The 19,964-nt window shown below is 36.1% G+C and overlaps 2 protein-coding genes and 1 long non-coding RNA gene across 5 annotated transcripts; 2 read left to right on the top strand and 1 right to left on the bottom strand.

Moving 5' to 3' along the window:
• Window positions 1-4,221: 4,221 nt before the first annotated feature.
• LOC139429830 (uncharacterized) lies at window positions 4,222-5,500 on the top strand. Of its 3 annotated transcripts, none has more exons than XR_011640391.1 (4): window positions 4,222-4,289; window positions 4,353-4,422; window positions 4,485-4,636; window positions 4,701-5,500. It is a non-coding gene; the product is annotated as an uncharacterized lncRNA (long non-coding RNA). The 3 variants fall into 3 exon arrangements; XR_011640390.1 differs by having other exon boundaries at window positions 4,222-4,422; window positions 4,485-4,516; window positions 4,571-4,636; XR_011640389.1 differs by having other exon boundaries at window positions 4,222-4,422.
• A 4,146-nt stretch (window positions 5,501-9,646) lies between these two features.
• LOC139429818 (uncharacterized) lies at window positions 9,647-13,527 on the bottom strand. Its single transcript, XM_071196035.1, has 3 exons — window positions 12,883-13,527; window positions 12,233-12,818; window positions 9,647-11,873 (listed from the first exon to the last, which is right to left on the bottom strand). Exons 1-3 carry the CDS (start codon window positions 13,436-13,438, stop codon window positions 9,647-9,649), a joined length of 3,369 nt encoding a protein of 1,122 aa, XP_071052136.1. The 5' UTR covers window positions 13,439-13,527.
• Window positions 13,528-15,440: 1,913 nt separating this feature from the next.
• On the top strand, window positions 15,441-19,101 carry LOC139429817 (uncharacterized). Its single transcript, XM_071196034.1, has 3 exons — window positions 15,441-15,840; window positions 16,012-18,178; window positions 18,555-19,101. The coding sequence occupies exons 1-3, from the start codon at window positions 15,441-15,443 to the stop codon at window positions 19,099-19,101; spliced, it is 3,114 nt and encodes a 1,037-aa protein (XP_071052135.1).
• The last annotated feature ends 863 nt before the right edge of the window (window positions 19,102-19,964 follow it).

The following is a 19,964-nucleotide window of genomic DNA, read 5'->3' as shown; positions in this document are numbered from 1 at the left end:
AGAGGTATTGTTAACTTGGATAACTTGAAAGGACGAGGGACTCATTGGGTCGCCTATAAGAAAGACGACAAGGACATATACTATTTCGACAGTTACGGTGATTTAAGACCGCCGTTAGAAATTGAACAATATTTGCTGTCAGACGGTAGGGGTGGTCAAGTAAAGTATAATTACTGTCGATATCAAAGAGAAATAGATCAAAATTGCGGACAGTTGTGTCTGAAGTTTCTAAGTAATAAAAGAACCTATTAGAGTCTAGAGACGTTTAGACGTTCAGAAGTAATGGAGAAAGAAGCAATACACACGACATATACATTTACGTTGACTGGAAAGTCATCTGAATTGACTTGTAATTTTAATCCTCCGATCTATTTGAACGAATTTGGTAGTTACGAGTTGGCTCTTTTGAATTTCGAAACGTTTAATAGTTTAGCAAACGTTAATAAAAACAACAACGTAATCCAATACGAAGATAAGACAGGACATTTTAAAAACAATATAATAGTACCTGTTGGAACGTACGATATTGATGATATTGCCGAGTTCGTGAATGAACAGCTAGACAAAAGACACGCTAAAAGTGTCGTAATAAGGATTAAGGGGAATAATAACACACAACATTCTTTAATAAAAAGTACCCGTCGAATTAATTTTGCATGCGATAATTCTATAGGGCCGTTACTTGGCTTCAAGCCTCAAATATTACCTAGAGATACGGAAGTGGAATCCGATTTCGTAGTAAACATAAATAAAACGAACGCCTTACAAATTTATTGTAATTTAGTGACGGGATCGTATAATAACGGAGTTCCCGTGCACGTTTTATATCATTTTTTCCCAAACGTTCCGGCAGGTTTTAAAATAATCGAATCACCACAACTACCTATTTATTTACCGGTTTTAACGAACGTGATTAGTAGCTTAACAGTACGTATACTTGATCAGGACGGAAACTTGGTAGACTTCAGAGAAGAAGAAATAACAGTGAGAGTTCACCTGAGATCGATAAATTGAATTATTTAAATTTGACTAACGTTATGACAGTGTTATATCAAAACAAAAGAATGCGGTGGTCAAGAAGAGACAGAGCGAGAAAATTGTTTAATGGAGAAAACTATAAAGCGCGCGTCATCAGTCAACGTAGCGGCAGTAGAAGACGATCCATTCATCGATTATCACCAGTCAATCGAAGGTATTTAGTTCAGTTAGGATACGAAGTGTTAAAGTAATGGACATTTTAAAAGTAACGGATAAGATAAAAACAGATCACTCTATCGTAAGTTATGAATTCCATTCGCATCAACCGTTTGGATCGACCACGTTCGATAACAATGACGAAATTAGAATTTCAATTCCGGAAATAGATAATTATACTTTACCGAGCGAGAGTTATCTATACGTCGAGGGTAGCGTTCGTAAGTTAGCCGCGGACGGAAGTATAACAAAAGATGCCAGCGCAACGGGGCAATTGGTTAACAATCCCGTTGCATTTATGTTTAGCGATATTCGATATCTTATTAACGGAGTACATGTTGATGGTGTGCGGAACGTCGGTATAAGCTCATGCATGAAGGGTTATTTCTCATCTACGCAGAACGAGGTGGTGAAATTAGAGAATGCCGGTTGGCACATAAAACCTTGGAAAGATGATATAGCGGGTGTTTCAAAGGCTTTAGATAAAAATGGAAATTTCGGTCTTAGCGTTCCGCTAAAAACGTTGCTAGGATTCGCAGAAGATTTCAGAAAGATCATGATGAACGTTCGACAGGAACTTGTGCTAATTCGCGGACACGATGATACGGACGTCATCTTTCAACCAGCAGCCGCTCCGAACGACGAAAAATTGAAATTGATCATTAATAAAATTATATGGAGAGTTCCTCACGTGGCGGTGGGATTACGCGAACAGTTGGCATTAACAAAACTATCAGAAAGAAACGTAGACATTCACGTTCCTTTTCGATCGTGGGAAATACACGAGTACCCTCAATTACCTCAAACTACTAAGCAATCTTGGGCCGTCAAAACTGCTCCACAATTGGAAACGCCTAGATTTATAATCATCGGATTTCAAACAAATCGAAAGGGTATATTTAAAGGAAACATGGCATTATTTGATAATATAAACTTAACGAACGTAACCGTTTTCTTGAATGGAGAACGTTTTCCGTACGATAATTTGAATGTGGATTTTGATAACAATCACTATGCGATTTTGTATGATATGTATTCAAGATTTCAGCAAGCATACTACTATCAAGAAAGCGAACCTTTGTTTTCACCGGAAGAATTTAAAACTTACGCGCCGTTAATTGGAATCGATTGCACGTATCAACAGGAAGCAATACATAAAAGCGGAGTAGAAATAAAAATCGAGTATTCAACGAAAAATCCAATTCCGGAAGGTACGACAGCTTACGCATTAATTCTGCATGACAGAGCATTTGTGTATTCGCCTCTTACGAAAATGGTTAAGCAATTAATATAGTGGTACTGTTGAAGCAACGTCATTTAGTGTATCTCTAAACATCGAAGGAAACGTTTGCATATAGTGGTATGTTATGGATATTATGGTTTTTCAAAGGGATTTTATTATTTTGGACATTCAAGGTTTCACGATAAACGATGAAGAATTTATCCCAAAGGAACTGGCTTCTTACGACAGTAATCATTGTATAAGTCATTACGTGTTTCAACCTAGTCGAAGCTTTTCTTCACTATCTACCAAATTTCGCAATACGGCGAATTGGTTAATGAGTCATCATCATTGTATTGATTGGAACGACGGGTTTGTTCCTGCGTCTCGTTTCGATGAGATCGTTTATTATTTGTGTCGTTCGACAAAAGTAGCGTACGTAAAAGGACGTGAGAAAGCTACATTTTTAAGAAGAATTTTAACAATACCGGTAAAAGAATTGCCGGAAAATGAATGCAAATTGGAGGTTGGTGCGCCGATGTGTCCCTATCATAAAAAGAGACCAAGTATGTGCTCCTTATCGAATGTTTTTTATTTATTTTCATACGTATTCAGACATCTATAACTATATGTAAACGAATTGAGAAAGGCAGACGGGTAGTAGCGGTAGAGCAGTTCAAGATGGAACGTCTTTGGCGGTTAGTTACCAGATTGGGACTTTCAACTTTTATAATTAATAAAGTGTGGGATATTATGGAAAGATACGAATCTGATTTATCTTTTGCGAATATTAAAAACTACGAATTATGTTATTTACCAATCGATTATTATATCATTAAAGTAAAGCCATTAGATTTGGCGGCGGTTTGGTTTAAATTACCGTTGAAGTATAGAAACGATGAGCGATTACAAAGCAAGCTGCCCTGTTTTGAACATTATAATTTGCCTCATTGGGAAACGCATATTGATGGTCCACCATCGGCAAGAAAGGATTGTTCTTTATGTATGGTTTAGTATATAAACATTGTCAGTTATAGATTGTAAATTAATAATAATAATAATAAAAGATTGTAAAAAGTGTAAAAAGTTGTTTTAATTTAAAAGAAAAAATAGTTAACCTAAATGAATACATGGTATGTATACATTGGGTTGGGTTGGTATGACTTGGGTTGTACATTGAAAAAGTATTAAATTGGAAGAAAAAAAGGAAGAAAAAAAGGAAGAAAAAAAGGAAGAAAGAAAGGAAGAAAGAAAGGGGAAAAAAGGAAGAAAAAAAAAAAAAAAAAAGAAAAAGGGAAAAGGATTGTTTATTGAAGCTCCTCCTATGCTCCTCCCATGCTCCTCCTCAGGCTCCTCCCAAAGTGGAGATGGAAGAGTGGGGATGGGAGTGGGGGAAATTTAAAATTCCCCCCCCCCCCCGGTTGCCAGGAAAGTAGAGCCAGAAAAAAAGTACCCCCACTCTAACTCCGCCCATTCCCCACTCCTCCCCCTTGTCACGCCCCACCCCACGCCCCCCTTCATTACTCTACTATAAGAAGGCACCTCCCAGCCTTTGAAAGTCACTTAAGTGTTTGTGTTCTTCAGTTTTTTGGTAAGTACAACCTTCTTTATTATCATGTTTATATAACGTTCATTTTCTCTCCATCACTACAGCTCTTTCTACAACTTTCTCTTTTTTGGTGAGTAAAACTATATTTGTTTTGCATGTTTATATAATATTTAAAATTGTTTTTTCCACTCCTAGACATCCTTGCTCATTCAGCTTTCTCTTTTTTTGCTGTGTTTTATTTGGTAAGTGACCTTTTCTACTTCCATGTTTATATAATATATTCTTGCTTTATTTCATCATGACAGCTCGTTCTACTTTGTTTTTGTGAGTACAACTTGTTTATTTGTTTGTTATGTTAAATTGATATTTTTTTCCCAATTCCTACAGGAGCTTACTGCTGATCAGTTCGATTAGACCGATCAGTTTTTAACATCGTAATTTCAGCAACTTTTTTCTGGTAAGTATAGTCTCCTTTCTTGACATATATTGTTTTTAAGGTTGTGTTTTTCATTCCTATAGCTCCTTCTATTTTTTCAAGTTAACTTTTATTGGTAAGCATAACTTTATTTTTTCGAACGTTTTATCATTCATATCCTATCATTCAGCACTTTGTTGACAAGCACCCTCTGCAGTTAGATTTTAACGTGCAACTGTATTTTTCATCAAGCGATGTAAGTATACATGTTTTTTTTATTAAAATAAAATTAATTAATTTTCTTTTCTTTTCTTATCAAGATGTCTCAAGACGGTTTTAGTCAAATTGATTTAACTGCTCCGGGTTTCGCCAGCCAGGAATCCTTTCTGTTAAACAGTTTTGACATAAACCTGTTGAACATGTCGACTGTTGAGAAGGCTCTGGATCCAAACGTGCAGCCTAATGAGCAGCCGATGGATCCAAACGTTGAATCTAATGTGCAGCAAGCTACGGCGCTTCCAAACATCGCAGGTTCCTCGAAAGTCGACGATAAGAATGTGAAACACCTTTCACTTTCACTTCGTCGAAAGTCGGGGAACCGTGAACACCGGAAGAAGGGTGCAGGTGTGTGGTTACCGCCAGATAAGTATAGAGAGCTTCGACGGGAGACCCGTGCTCGTTCGCGAAGTACCAAACACAAGCGTGTGTCAGTTGAACCTGCGACTCTGTCAAAGGTTGAAGTGACACACTCGGAAATGGCTAGCGGCGATGAGTCCAACGACTCTCTTTCTTTAATGGCGGTATCCCAACACTGCACCGAAAACCGGACATACCTTAAAGCTATTAATGCAGCTTTTGTTTCTAAGGCTTCTTCTTCTAAGGCTTCTTCTTCTAAAGCTTCGTCGATTCCCACTCCCCCTACTAACATAAACATTCCTACCATAGAAATTCCCTCATTAAGCCCGAAAGTACAAATCTTAAGGGTGGACACAATTCCCGCTACTTCAGTCATTTCCGATGTACCTGCCAGCCTTTTTTCAAATGCAATGTGTGCAGCAGTAGAAACAACCAAAGAGGAGATTTTGACCGAAATTAATATTTTGTATCAAAATTTTTATAAAGACCTCCATGTAAAGGTACTTCAATTGCAGACCTCTTTGAGAGAACTTGCACAGTTTAGGGAAGGGCTGGCGTCGAGTTCTAACCACTCTTTAACAACGTCACTCGACATCACCGTTGCAACATTAACCGTTGAAATGAAAAAAGCAGAATTCATTTTGTCTTCTTTACATACTAATAACTTCCCTTCCTAGCTAAAAAGATGTCCGGTAGCAACAACTTCGGGAGGGTGCTCACGTTGGAGCGAAGAGTTGCGTCATTGGAGGTCAAAGTAGATACCCTGTTTCAGCTGGTAGGCTATATCTATAATCTTTTTTGCACGTTTTTAATTTCATAATCTTCTTAGGTAAACAGTATTGTCTCAGAGTCGGCAGTGGTGAGAGGGCAGGTGCATGTTCAAAACATGCACATACACCATTGTTCGACTGGGATAGAACCTCCGACACCGACACCTGCAGCGCCTCCGCCCCCGTATGAAGTGCGGGATGAGCAGGAAGAGGAGGAGGAGTGGTAACCATTTTTCCTCCTCTTCCTTAGGTTAGGTTAGGTTAGGTTATGTTAGGTTAAATGGTTAAGGTATTATACTTATTATTATTATTATTATTATTATTATTATTATTATTCTTCTTAAATATATGTATATATAGTTTCTTTTGCTATATTTTCATTCAGTCTTATCCAATTCATTTAGTACGAGAATCATGATCGACGAGAAATTAAAATGTTTACCGCAACTTCTAACACTGCCTATAGTAAATTTTAGTAATGGTTCGGTCGAAGAACACTTTACAAGACACAGCAATTTATTTGGTGGAAAATGTAAGCGAGGTTTAATTGTAGGACCCTCAGGTGTCGGAAAAACAAATGCTATGTTATCGCTTTTAGTTGCACGTAATGGGTTGCGCTTCCTAAACTTGTACTTATGCTCTAATTCGTTATACCAAAATAAGTACGATTTTTTAAGACGTTTAATTGAACCTATAAAAGATTGCGGTTACTATGAATTTTCTAATATAGACGAGTTCATTCGACCGGAAGATGCGAAAGAATATTCGGTAGTCGTATTTGACGATGTTTCCTGTACAGGTCAAAATGTCATTAAGGAATTTTTTTCGTATGGTCGACATAAAAACATTGATTGTTTTCTAATTTGTCAAAGTTATAGTGCAATTCCAAAACAATTAGTTCGCGATAATTGTAACTTTTTGGTGTTATTTAAACAAGACTTAACAAATTTAAAACACGTATTTGAAGATCACATAATGAGCGATATGGAGTTTCATCGGCTAAAGGAAATTAGCGATGCTTGTTGGGAGAATAGACACGGCATCCTAGTTATTGATTTAGATTGTAGTGTATCTAAGGGACGTTACCGTAAGGGTTTTGATAAATTCATTGAAGTTTAAAACTAACGACTTCAGCTGTACAGTTCGTAGTAACTTCACATACATCATACAATGAACAAGACGATAGCTGCAGAACTTATCGCGGCACGAGAAGTCGTGAGAGACAAAATTCATTCTTTAAAAGAAGACTTAGAGGAGTCAAGGATTCGGTCGGAAACCGCATATGCACCCATCGCAAGACCCTTACAGGATATTGTCGCAAAACTTGACACTGCGCCTTTACTATCCATTCCAAAACGAAGTTTATCTCCAAAAGAAGAAAAATTGATATCTAAGATACAACGCTACTCGCCGGATATTTCTGACGTACCAGCTAAAACCGAGACCGAATATTTTATTCGAAAACCGAAAGTTCCATTAAAAGAACAACGACGAAAATTTGCTACATCGACTCCTGAAAAAAGGTTGGTATCTTCTCCCACGTCTTCTCCTCTTGGTCCATTAGCTCATGCAGAAGAAGAAGTATATGAAGTTCCGCCGGGCGAAGAAGAAGAACTCCTCGATTCTAGCGAGGATACCGGAGCTCTTATTTCGGACGCACATAATCGAATAGAACGACTTAAAGATGAAATAGAAGAAAGATGAGGAACAATCCAGAGGTACAAGCCGCTTTGAGTCAGTTTCATCCTTTGCCCAGAACGTATATTGTTGGTTTAACAACTGATTTAAAAGATGATTATGATCGTTTATACGGTGTTCGCGAAACTCCCGAAGGTTTCTACATTGGAGTCAGTCCTGTTCACTTTGAGGATCAGGATATTCACGTTGGAAACTTCAAATATACGGGAACCGTTGGTTTATATGATTTACTATTTAAAAACGAACCGGGCAAATTTACAATTCAGGACATGCGCAACTACAAAGATATCTTACTACGTTCAAATGCTCCGTACATTAATTACATTCCAGAGGCAGGTATGACTACTGAGGACGACAGTGGGAAATTTCAGAATATTATCAAGCCTATCGTTGAAGGTAACAAACCCAAGGTGCATTGGGCTAAATACTGGCCGAATCCGAAGAAAAAAGTCGGTGGTGCATTACAAAAACAAGTCGTTCCTGGGGCTCTTATCGAATACGAGTATTGGGACGATCCCAACGAACTTGTCGACAGACTGCGTTTGTTGATGGCCTCGCAAACTGCAGGTCATTCTGCACATGTCAATGAAATATCATCAATAATATCGGAGCTAACAGAGGCGGAGATTATACGTTAAAATATTATCATAAATATACGACTCTCACATTTTTTGTTTTAAAACACCGACGTTTGTGAACTAGAGCAGATGAGTTTAAGCAAGTTCGGAAAACATTCGTCTAGTATGACGATCGATAAGTTTGGTAAACACGTACACGGACACAACATTGCTGCTCATTTTAATAAACGTGAAAACTTACAACGATATTTCAAACAACCAACAATACTTACGTTTAGCGGAGATGGAACTACGGATACAACGGATAATTATTACATTATTCAAAATTTAGGTTACGTAAGTAAATATATAAACTTTTTATATATTGGTGAAATAGTGAAATACCGATTTGAAGGAGACGTTGAAATGATTATTAACGGGAGTATCTTCGATCCAAATAAAAAGTTAAATGTTCTCTTCTTTGGAGATAAAATAGTTTGCAAACCCACAACGAAGACCACTTTACTCAAGAAACCATTTATGGTAGAACTGCTCATTGAAATATCCAGAAAATGAGCGATATTAAAAGGTCCGTCGTAAACGAGTTGCACGCGTCCGCGAGGAAAAAGTATAAACGCAGACGTGTTATTATAAAAGGTTTAACGGACTTATTTCAAGCTGATTTAGTGGAGATGATACCTTATTCAAAAGCAAATGGTAATTTTAAATATATTCTAACAGTTATTAATGCTTTCTCAAAGTATGGATTGGCTGTACCACTAAAAAACAAAACTGGCAAAGAAGTTACGCGAGCTATGGAAACAATTCTATCGGAAAAGCGGAAAAACATACCGAAGAATCTGCAAACGGATAACGGAAAAGAATTTTACAATGAGGATTTTAAAAAGCTCATGTCACGATATCACATCAATCACTACAGTTCATTTTCCAATTTAAAGAGTTCTATTGTTGAACGGTTTAATAGAACAATAAAAGAAAAAATGTGGAAAGAATTTAGTATGCAAGGTAACTATCGTTGGTTGGAATTGCTTCCCAAATTAATTCTGGATTATAACAACCAAGTTCACAGGACGATAGGAATGAAACCTAGCGAGGTAAATAACAGAAACGCATCGACACTGTTAAAAACTGTATATAATTACATAAAAATTGCCGATCCTTATACCAAAAAATTTAATGTCGGTGATCACGTCAGAGTGAGCAAGCATCGACACGCCTTCACCAAAAACTATACTCCCAATTGGTCTAACGAAGTGTTTACAATACATTCTGTTCGTAATACTTTCCCAACAACATATCTGCTCAAAGATGCATCCAATGAAAAAATTATGGGTGGTTTTTATCGAGAGGAATTACAAAAAGTTAAATATCCTGACGTCTACTTGGTGGAAAAAGTGCTACGGCGAAAAGGAAATCAAGTGTTTGTGAAATGGTTAGGATTAGGTCCGTCTCATAATTCTTGGATCTCAAAAACTAACGTTCTTTAAAACGTATAAAGACCTATATTTAAAAGTTTACAAGACTTTATTAACAATCGAACATTACAAATACATTATTATTCTTTACAATTTTTTTAAATTAAATTCATTTATTCGCATTCAATCTTTTTATCAACCAATGACCCCACGCCAAAGTATTACATCCGTTCGGTAATATGTATCGTTTATCATCGCACGATGAAAGAGCAATTTTATTCTTTAATTCGGTATACATAGTATGAAATTCTGACTTAAAAATGTACATTTTTTTATGAACCGATCCGCCACATTCAACCACACGTTTATAATCGGTCACGCTTAAATATTTATCTATAACATATTTCTTTACTCCTTTAGCCTTTTTTACATTATCATTCAACAAGGTGATGCAGTACGCCTTAGCTCCTGTTCCAACAAATGACGTTATGCACCTGTTTGGATATTCATCTTTCATTCTTCCCAACACAGATCGACCGCGAGGTATATTGTGTATATTCTCTAACGGATAATTGGACGTGTCAAAAAATTCAATATTTTCTTTTATATCCTCATATACATTGGGAGTAGTAATTTCTAGGATTAGGGAATCAGTATCGGTGTATAAAAGTGTTATGTTATTTCCATATTTAACTTTTAAGTAATCGTAGAAGAAGCTGTACATTACGGTTTTCGAAAGCTCTAATATACTGAAACCCACATACAGCGGTTTGCAATAACGAACTTCCGCGACATTCAATTGAACGGCTATCAAATTATCGCAAAATATTTTCGAAGATTTAAAATTTGGTTTAGCTATTAGGGCTTCCACGCCCGGTTTCTTATGACGACATTCCCAGTGGGTAACTAGTCTTATATCCACTCGCTTTTCCACATTTTCCATTGTCTTACCGTATACGATGTTATTCATTGCTTTGTAATGATTTTTTTCAAATTCATTCTTAGCTTTCGCACGTTTATCGGAATTGAAATCGATGTAGCTCCGCATCCAGTTGGATTGTTTAAATTCTAATACTCTGTAAATCTTCGTTAGTTTCAATCCGAACTTGATACACTGCTTTAGATTCACGTAATGAATGATGTATTTTGTTTTATTTTCCAAATTTGCTATTAACTTTGCATTTTTTGAACCTGGGGGTACAATCCGTTCTGGACAAAATGGCAAATCGTTGTGTTCATCATGTATTGCTTCCGGATACTCTAAATCTACCTCGAACACGTAACCCTTTTCGGAATCGTCTTCCGTATTGTAAATATCTAACTTTTGAATCTCTTCATCTGATAGCCATCGAAATCCCCCCGTCGGTAATTTTCGTCTCATTGCGTGTCCATACAAATTCGTAGCGTCGAGATACAAAATATAAGATGGGTCTTTGGTTTCATCAAATTCCATCATTAATTTATTGTTAGCCTTCGCACTGCGTTTAGTGCACATACTTAATCCACCGCGAATACCATTTTTAAAGAAGTGTAACATGTCTATGTCCGTTAATAATTCTAATTTTACCCCTGTCATTCGTAATAATGCATCCCAACCGAAGCCCGGCGCTGTGAAGTAATGACATGGATCTAAAGAGTAATACTTCATCGAGATGGTTCGGAAATTCTCAAATACGTCCGCCAAAAGTAAAACGTCAGACGTTAAATAAATGTCGCTATATTCGCCTAAAGTGCGACAGTTAAATAAGTTCCACACCGTTTGTGCACGACAATAATTTTCTTCGGTTATACTATCGTCGCATAAAGTATTGTAAAAACTACTTCGATCTGGCAGAGCGGTAAGATTCAGCTTTTCGAATGAATCCACAAAGGAATACGGAAAAACTCCTTTCTGACGTATAAGTCGAAACTGTTCTTCGTTCCTAAAATATTTTCTGATTTGAACGCATTGGTTGTCTTCCAAAAATGAACCCAACTTCTCTAGCGATAAAGCCATAAACCTAAATGAATCCACAAATCTCAATTTCATATGAACCCGCCTTAGCTTTCCCTTGCTGTCAATGTTTTCTCCTACGATAATTTTTTTCGAAAATGATATATACTTTTCTTTATTCTGTGCTATAACGTCCACGTCTTCTTCTTTTAATGCCATATCTTTCACAAACATATGACAATCGTAGTTCGAAAGATTGTGAAAGAATATCGGTATGAACTTTGGTAATTGATAATTGATGTTACATACAGCATGTGCGGGTCCTCTATACAACCCAGTTAGGTGATCATGATCGCACACTTTATTACCTTCTTTTATTTTGTGCGAACAAATGTGACAGATATCCTGCATCTCGTGTATTAATCTATCAATAGGTGGTAATGGGAGCATTTCTTTTGGTTGGCTTAAATAATTTTTGTATATATTCAGAACGTCATGTTCCAACTTGCTCATGAAAATTTGAGCAGCATTACATCCGCGATATATTTCAAACTTCGACAATGATTCGTCATATGAACATTTTATATAATATGCAAATGCATAAGGTTCGTGTTTGAAACATTTGACGGAGTATGAATTATCATCGTTAAGTTCTGTTGCTTCCGCATCGGCGATCGGTTTCTGTAATGCTTCAAAATCTGCATACACCACGAACGGTATTTTTAATTGTCGTTCAAAATTTTCGAACTGTAGTATATTTTCCTTTTCTTCATTTCCATATTTATTTATTTTCAAATTTGTTGTTGGTAAAATTGCCCTTACCTTGCTGCAATGTCACTTTGATGACGGATAAGTTTATTTTCTGACGTAAAGAATACCAAGCATCCGTCGCAAATATACTTTTCATGACCATTCTGCGATGCTTGCGATGATAGTAATCGAGACAGATTTTTTATCCAACAATAGTGACTATTCCCGGAATCATTTGTAACCAATAATAAATTTATATGTCTTTCTTCTTTTTGTCGACATATATACATTGTAATTATGTCATAATTCATAACACCGTCTTTAAAATACTCATTTATTCCATATACATTAATAGATAGTTTGTTCTGCTTTTCAAATACAGGTATATCTCGTAATTTAACTGGAAAAACAATATTTGAATAGTCTAAGCCGCAGTCTAGGTAATTCGGATACGAAGATGTCCTCTGTGGTAAACCGTTCGGTTCATGTAGTGCGGATGTTACAGCCCATGCAAAACATGCATCATCCGCGTTTTGTATATTTATCACAGCACGCTTTGCTTTTATTTGCGATGGTAGATCGATGTAATTAGATGCTCTGATAGGATTATATTTGTTTAAATTTAACTCCATATAGAGAATTTGCATTAAAGTCCATCCTAAATAAAATATTGAAACATTTATTTTTTAATATATAGGTATATTATGTCACATTAAGCTTACCTGAATCTCGTTCCTGGAATTCTGACATTTTTGATGAAATTTCATCAATAAATTCCTTATATATTTTATACAGATCCGACGCTAATGATACTACCTTATTTTTCGTATTGAATGATTTTATTTCACAGTCTTCCTTTGATTGTAAAAAATACAAACCAAAACATTCCATATTTAATTTTACATTTCGGTGAATATCGATTGCGCTTTGTATTAGATTTAGTATTTTTTCTCGAATTCTATGAGAAAATTCATCCAAATCCACAAAAAAACCTTCTTCACTTATTCGATAACTGACGATTTTGTCACCGAATGCTCCAGCTATTCTCTCCACTCCGTCATCGATTATAACAAAAGCGTTACGCTTGTGTGCGTTGCTTCGTAAATGTGCAGAGTAACATTGTCTATTTACATAATCATCGCAAGCCTCACATTTTACTGCTTTTGGAATTTGCGGTGCGTCAAGCTTGATTCTCTTGCCAATACAAGATAATCGTTGATGTCTTTTTAAATTGTCAACTCGAGTAAAACTTTTTCCACAATCCTCACACACGACCATTTTACAATTTAATGTTGTACACTTCTACTTGTTATGAAAGAACTACGTCAATACCACATTTCGCAGGCGTTTATAAACCCTCACCGCTCCTGAAACTTATTGGGGAGGAGGAGGATGCATCGAGTGCGTTTGTATACATGTATATTTATAACTCCGTATACCTCTGCATAATAAATTAAAAAAATATCTCGCAGGTAGATCATGACTCACTTACTAGTATTAAGTTAATTGACCTCCTCCTCGAACGTATCCCCCCAAAAAAATTTGCCGATTCAAGAACCTCCTCGCATATTTTAAAGCCCCGTATACCTTTACACAATAAATTTTAAAAAATATCCCGCAGGTAGATCATGACTCACTTATTTGTATACCTACATGTCCCAAAACCGTATACCTTTGTGTACAATAAGTTAAGAGATATATCGAAAACATTAACAGTTCATTGAGAAGCGTCGAAGGATAAACATAGTAATTGTTTTCATCTAGGTAAACAGGTTACATATAAAGATAAATTTTTAATAACATAACCTAAATAAAGATAAATTTTTAATAATTTCGTCAAAATAACATGACCTTCTCAAGTTAATTGACCTCCTCCGACCCTCAAAAGAATCGCCGATTCAAGAACCTCCTCTCCTCATCGAACCTCCTCTGACCCCCAAAAAAAATTTGCCGATTCAAGAACCTCCTCCTAGAACGCAGGTTCGAGGAGGAGGTTCTTGAATCGGCGAATCTATACTACTGATGTCATTTGGCCCCTGAATATCACAAATATGGCCAACAGAATTGTCGGAACCAAAAGTGATAGAAAGTTCAAACATGGCTCAGAACGGCGTATAACGTCATAATATCACGCTTTGGGCACATTTTGTTTTTTATCTCCAACATGCTCCAAGATGTCATTTGGCCCCTGAATATCACAAATATGGCCAACAGAATTATCGGAACCAAAAGTGATAGAAAGTTCAAACGTGGCTCAGAACGGCGTATAACGTCATAATATCATGTTTTGGGCACATTTTGTTTTTTATCTCCAACACGCTCCAAGATGTCATTTGGCGCCTGAATATCACAAATATGGTCAACAGAATTATCGGAACCAAAAGTGATAGAAAGTTCAAACATGGCTCAGAACGGCGTATAACGTCATAATATCACGTTTTGGTCACATTTTGTTTTTTTATCTCCAACATGCTCCAAGATATCATTTGGCGCCTGAATATCAGTAGTATAGATTCGCCGATTCAAGAACCTCCTCCTCGAACCTGCGTTCTAGGAGGAGGTTCTTGAATCGGCAAATTTTTTGGGGGTCAGAGGAGGTTCGATGAGGAGAGGAGGTTCTTGAATCGGCGATTCTTTTGAGGGTCGGAGGAGATTCGATGAAGAGAGGAGGAGGTCAATTAACTTGAGAAGGTCATGTTATTTTGACGAAATTATTAAAAATTTATCTTTATTAAAAATGTATCTTTATTTAGGTTATGTTATTAAAAATTTATCTTTATATGTAACCTGTTTACCTAGATGAAAACAATTACTATGTTTATCCTTCGACGCTTCTCAATGAACTGGTAATGTTTTCGATATATCTCTTAACTTATTGTACACAAAGGTATACGGTTTTGGGACATGTAGGTATACAAATAAGTGAGTCATGATCTACCTGCGGGATATTTTTTAAAATTTATTGTGTAAAGGTATACGGAGCTTTAAAATATGCGAGGAGGTTCTTGAATCGGCAAATTTTTTGGGGGGATACGTTCGAGGAGGAGGTCAATTAACTTAATACTAGTAAGTGAGTCATGATCTACCTGCGAGATATTTTTTTAATTTATTATGCAGAGGTATACGGAGTTATAAATATACATGTATACAAACGCACTCGATGCATCCTCCTCCTCCCCAATAAGTTTCAGGAGCGGTGAGGGTTTATAAACGCCTGCGAAATGTGGTATTGACGTAGTTCTTTCATAACAAGTAGAAGTGTACAACATTAAATTGTAAAATGGTCGTGTGTGAGGATTGTGGAAAAAGTTTTACTCGAGTTGACAATTTAAAAAGACATCAACGATTATCTTGTATTGGCAAGAGAATCAAGCTTGACGCACCGCAAATTCCAAAAGCAGTAAAATGTGAGGCTTGCGATGATTATGTAAATAGACAATGTTACTCTGCACATTTACGAAGCAACGCACACAAGCGTAACGCTTTTGTTATAATCGATGACGGAGTGGAGAGAATAGCTGGAGCATTCGGTGACAAAATTGTCAGTTATCGAATAAGTGAAGAAGGTTTTTTTGTGGATTTGGATGAATTTTCTCATAGAATTCGAGAAAAAATACTAAATCTAATACAAAGCGCAATCGATATTCACCGAAATGTAAAATTAAATATGGAATGTTTTGGTTTGTATTTTTTACAATCAAAGGAAGACTGTGAAATAAAATCATTCAATACGAAAAATAAGGTAGTATCATTAGCGTCGGATCTGTATAAAATATATAAGGAATTTATTGATGAAATTTCATCAAAAATGTCTATATATTAAAAAATAAATGTTTCAATATTTTATTTAGGATGGACTTTAATGCAAATTCTCTATATGGAGTTAAATTTAAACAAATATAATCCTATCAGAGCATCTAATTACATCGATCTACCATCGCAAATAAAAGCAAAGCGTGCTGTGATAAATATACAAAACGCGGATGATGCATGTTTTGTATGGGCTGTAACATCCGCACTACATGAACCGAACGGTTTACCACAGAGGACATCTTCGTATCCGAAGTACCTAGACTGCGGCTTAGACTATTCAAATATTGTTTTTCCAGTTAAATTACGAGATATACCTGTATTTGAAAAGCAGAACAAACTATCTATTAATGTATATGGAATAAATGAGTATTTTAAAGACGGTGTTATGAATTATGACATAATTACAATGTATATATGTCGACAAAAAGAAGAAAGACATATAAATTTATTATTGGTTACAAATGATTCCGGGAATAGTCACTATTGTTGGATAAAAAATCTGTCTCGATTACTATCATCGCAAGCATCGCAGAATGGTCATGAAAAGCATATTTGCGACGGATGCTTGGTATTCTTTACGTCAGAAAATAAACTTATCCGTCATCAAAGTGACGATTGCAGCAAGGTAAGGGCAATTTTACCAACAACAAATTTGAAAATAAATAAATATGGAAATGAAGAAAAGGAAAATATGCTACAGTTCGAAAATTTTGAACGACAATTAAAAATACCGTTCGTGGTGTATGCAGATTTTGAAGCATTACAGAAACCGATCGCCGATGCGGAAGCAACAGAACTTAACGATGATAATTCATACTCCGTCAAATGTTTCAAACACGAACCTTATGCATTTGCATATTATATAAAATGTTCATATGACGAATCATTGTCGAAGTTTGAAATATATCGCGGATGTAATGCTGCTCAAATTTTCATGAGCAAGTTGGAACATGACGTTCTGAATATATACAAAAATTATTTAAGCCAACCAAAAGAAATGCTCCCATTACCACCTATAGATAGATTAATACATGAGATGCAGGATATCTGTCACATTTGTTCGCACAAAATAAAAGAAGGTAATAAAGTGTGCGATCATGATCACCTAACTGGGTTGTATAGAGGACCCGCACATGCTGTATGTAACATCAATTATCAATTACCAAAGTTCATACCGATATTCTTTCACAATCTTTCGAACTACGATTGTCATATGTTTGTGAACGATATGGCATTAAAAGAAGAAGACGTGGACGTTATAGCACAGAATAAAGAAAAGTATATATCATTTTCGAAAAAAATTATCGTAGGAGAAAACATTGACAGCAAGGGAAAGCTAAGGCTGGTTCATATGAAATTGAGATTTGTGGATTCATTTAGGTTTATGGCTTTATCGCTAGAGAAGTTGGGTTCATTTTTGGAAGACAACCAATGCGTTCAAATCAGAAAATATTTTAGGAACGAAGAACAGTTTCGACTTATACATCAGAAAGGAGTTTTTCCGTATTCCTTTGTGGATTCATTCGAAAAGCTGAATCTTACCGCTCTGCCAGATCGAAGTAGTTTTTACAATACTTTATGCGACGATAGTATAACCGAAGAAAATTATTGTCGTGCACAAACGGTGTGGAACTTATTTAACTGTCGCACTTTAGGCGAATATAGCGACATTTATTTAACGTCTGACGTTTTACTTTTGGCGGACGTATTTGAGAATTTCCGAACCATCTCGATGAAGTATTACTCTTTAGATCCATGTCATTACTTCACAGCGCCGGGCTTCGCTTGGGATGCATTATTACGAATGACAGGGGTAAAATTAGAATTATTAACGGACATAGACATGTTACGCTTCTTTAAAAATGGTATTCGCGGTGGATTAAGTATGTGCACTAAACGCAGTGCGAAGGCTAACAATAAATTAATGATGGAATTTGATGAAACCAAAGACCCATCTTATATTTTGTATCTCGACGCTACGAATTTGTATGGACACGCAATGAGACGAAAATTACCGACGGGGGGATTTCGATGGCTATCAGATGAAGAGATTCAAAAGTTAGATATTTACAATACGGAAGACGATTCCGAAAAGGGTTACGTGTTCGAGGTAGATTTAGAGTATCCGGAAGCAATACATGATGAACACAACGATTTGCCATTTTGTCCAGAACGGATTGTACCCCCAGGTTCAAAAAATGCAAAGTTAATAGCAAATTTGGAAAATAAAACAAAATACATCATTCATTACGTGAATCTAAAGCAGTGTATCAAGTTCGGATTGAAACTAACGAAGATTTACAGAGTATTAGAATTTAAACAATCCAACTGGATGCGGAGCTACATCGATTTCAATTCCGATAAACGTGCGAAAGCTAAGAATGAATTTGAAAAAAATCATTACAAAGCAATGAATAACATCGTATACGGTAAGACAGTGGAAAATGTGGAAAAGCGAGTGGATATAAGACTAGTTACCCACTGGGAATGTCGCCATAAGAAACCGGGCGTGGAAGCCCTAATAGCTAAACCAAATTTTAAATCTTCGAAAATATTTTGCGATAATTTGATTTGATTACAGCTTCTTCTATGATTACTTAAAAGTTAAATATGGAAATAACATAACACTTTTATACACCGATACTGACTCCCTAATCCTAGAAATTACTACTCCCAATGTATATGACGATATAAAAGAAAATATTGAATTTCTTGACACGTCCAATTATCCGTTAGAGAATATACACAATATACCTCGCGGTCGATCTGTGTTGGGAAGAATGAAAGATGAATATCCAAACAGGTGCATAACGTCATTTGTTGGAACAGGAGCTAAGGCGTACTGCATCACCTTGTTGAATGATAATGTAAAAAAGGCTAAAGGAGTAAAGAAATATGTTATAGATAAACATTTAAGCGTGACCGATTATAAACGTGTGGTTGAATGTGGCGGATCGGTTCATAAAAAAATGTACATTTTTAAGTCAGAATTTCATACTATGTATACCGAATTAAAGAATAAAATTGCTCTTTCATCGTGCGATGATAAACGATACATATTACCGAACGGATGTAATACTTTGGCGTGGGGTCATTGGTTGATAAAAAGATTGAATGCGAATAAATGAATTTAATTTTAGAAAAAATTGTAAAGAATAATAATAATAATAATAATGTATTTGTAATGTTCGATTGTTAATAAAGTCTTGTGAACTTTTACTTAAATCGACTTATTTTGGTATAACGAATTAGAACATAAGTACAAGTTTAGGAAGCGCAACCCATTACATGCAACTAAAAGCGATAACATAGCATTTGTTTTTCCGACACCTGAGGGTCCTACAATTAAACCTCGCTTACATTTTCCACCAAATAAATTGCTGTGTCTTGTAAAGTGTTCTTCGACCGAACCTTTACTAAAATTTACTATAGGCAGTGTTAGAAGTTGCGGTAAACACTTTAATTTTTCGTCGATCATGATTCTCGTATTAAATGAATTATAACATTAACAGGATAAGACTGAATGAAAATATAGCAAAAGAAACTATATATACATATATTTAAGAATAATAATAATAATAATAATAATAAGTATAACACCTTAACCATTTAACCTAACATAACCTAACCTAACCTAAGGAAGAGGAGGAAAAATGGTTACCACTCCTCCTCCTCTTCCTGCTCATCCCGCACTTCATACGGGGGCGGAAGCGCTGCAGGTGTCGGTGTCGGAGGTTCTATCCCAGTCGAACAATGGTGTATGTGCATGTTTTGAACATGCACCTGCCCTCTCACCACTGCCGACTCTGAGACAATACTGTTTACCTAAGAAGATTATGAAATTAAAAACGTGCAAAAAAGATTATAGATATAGCCTACCAGCTGAAACAGGGTATCTACTTTTACCTCCAATGACGCAACTCTTCGCTCCAACGTGAGCACCCTCCCGAAGTTGTTGCCACCGGACATCTTTTAGCTAGGAAGGGAAGTT

This window comes from Onthophagus taurus, chromosome 5 (assembly GCF_036711975.1).
Source record: "Onthophagus taurus isolate NC chromosome 5, IU_Otau_3.0, whole genome shotgun sequence".
Lineage (NCBI taxonomy): Eukaryota > Metazoa > Arthropoda > Insecta > Coleoptera > Scarabaeidae > Onthophagus > Onthophagus taurus.
The sequence above is the reverse complement of the archived record's forward strand: the minus strand, read 5'-3'. Positions and strand labels throughout refer to the sequence as shown.

Bases quoted from the DNA above. Each gene is read 5' to 3' on its own strand.
- LOC139429818 (XM_071196035.1), bottom strand. From the start codon at position 13,438: ATGGTCGTGTGTGAGGATTGTGGAAAAAGTTTTACTCGAGTTGACAAT. The intron at 12,819-12,882 runs GTAAGCTTAATG...TATTTTATTTAG, and splicing joins ATTCCAGGAACGAGATTCAG to GATGGACTTTAATGCAAATT. The intron at 11,874-12,232 runs GTAAGGGCAATT...AAATTATTTAAG, and splicing joins CAAAGTGACATTGCAGCAAG to CCAACCAAAAGAAATGCTCC.
- LOC139429817 (XM_071196034.1), top strand. From the start codon at position 15,441: ATGGTCGTGTGTGAGGATTGTGGAAAAAGTTTTACTCGAGTTGACAAT. The intron at 15,841-16,011 runs GTTTGTATTTTT...TATTTTATTTAG, and splicing joins ATTAAATATGGAATGTTTTG to GATGGACTTTAATGCAAATT. The intron at 18,179-18,554 runs GTTAATAGCAAA...ATTTGATTACAG, and splicing joins CCAGGTTCAAAAAATGCAAA to CTTCTTCTATGATTACTTAA.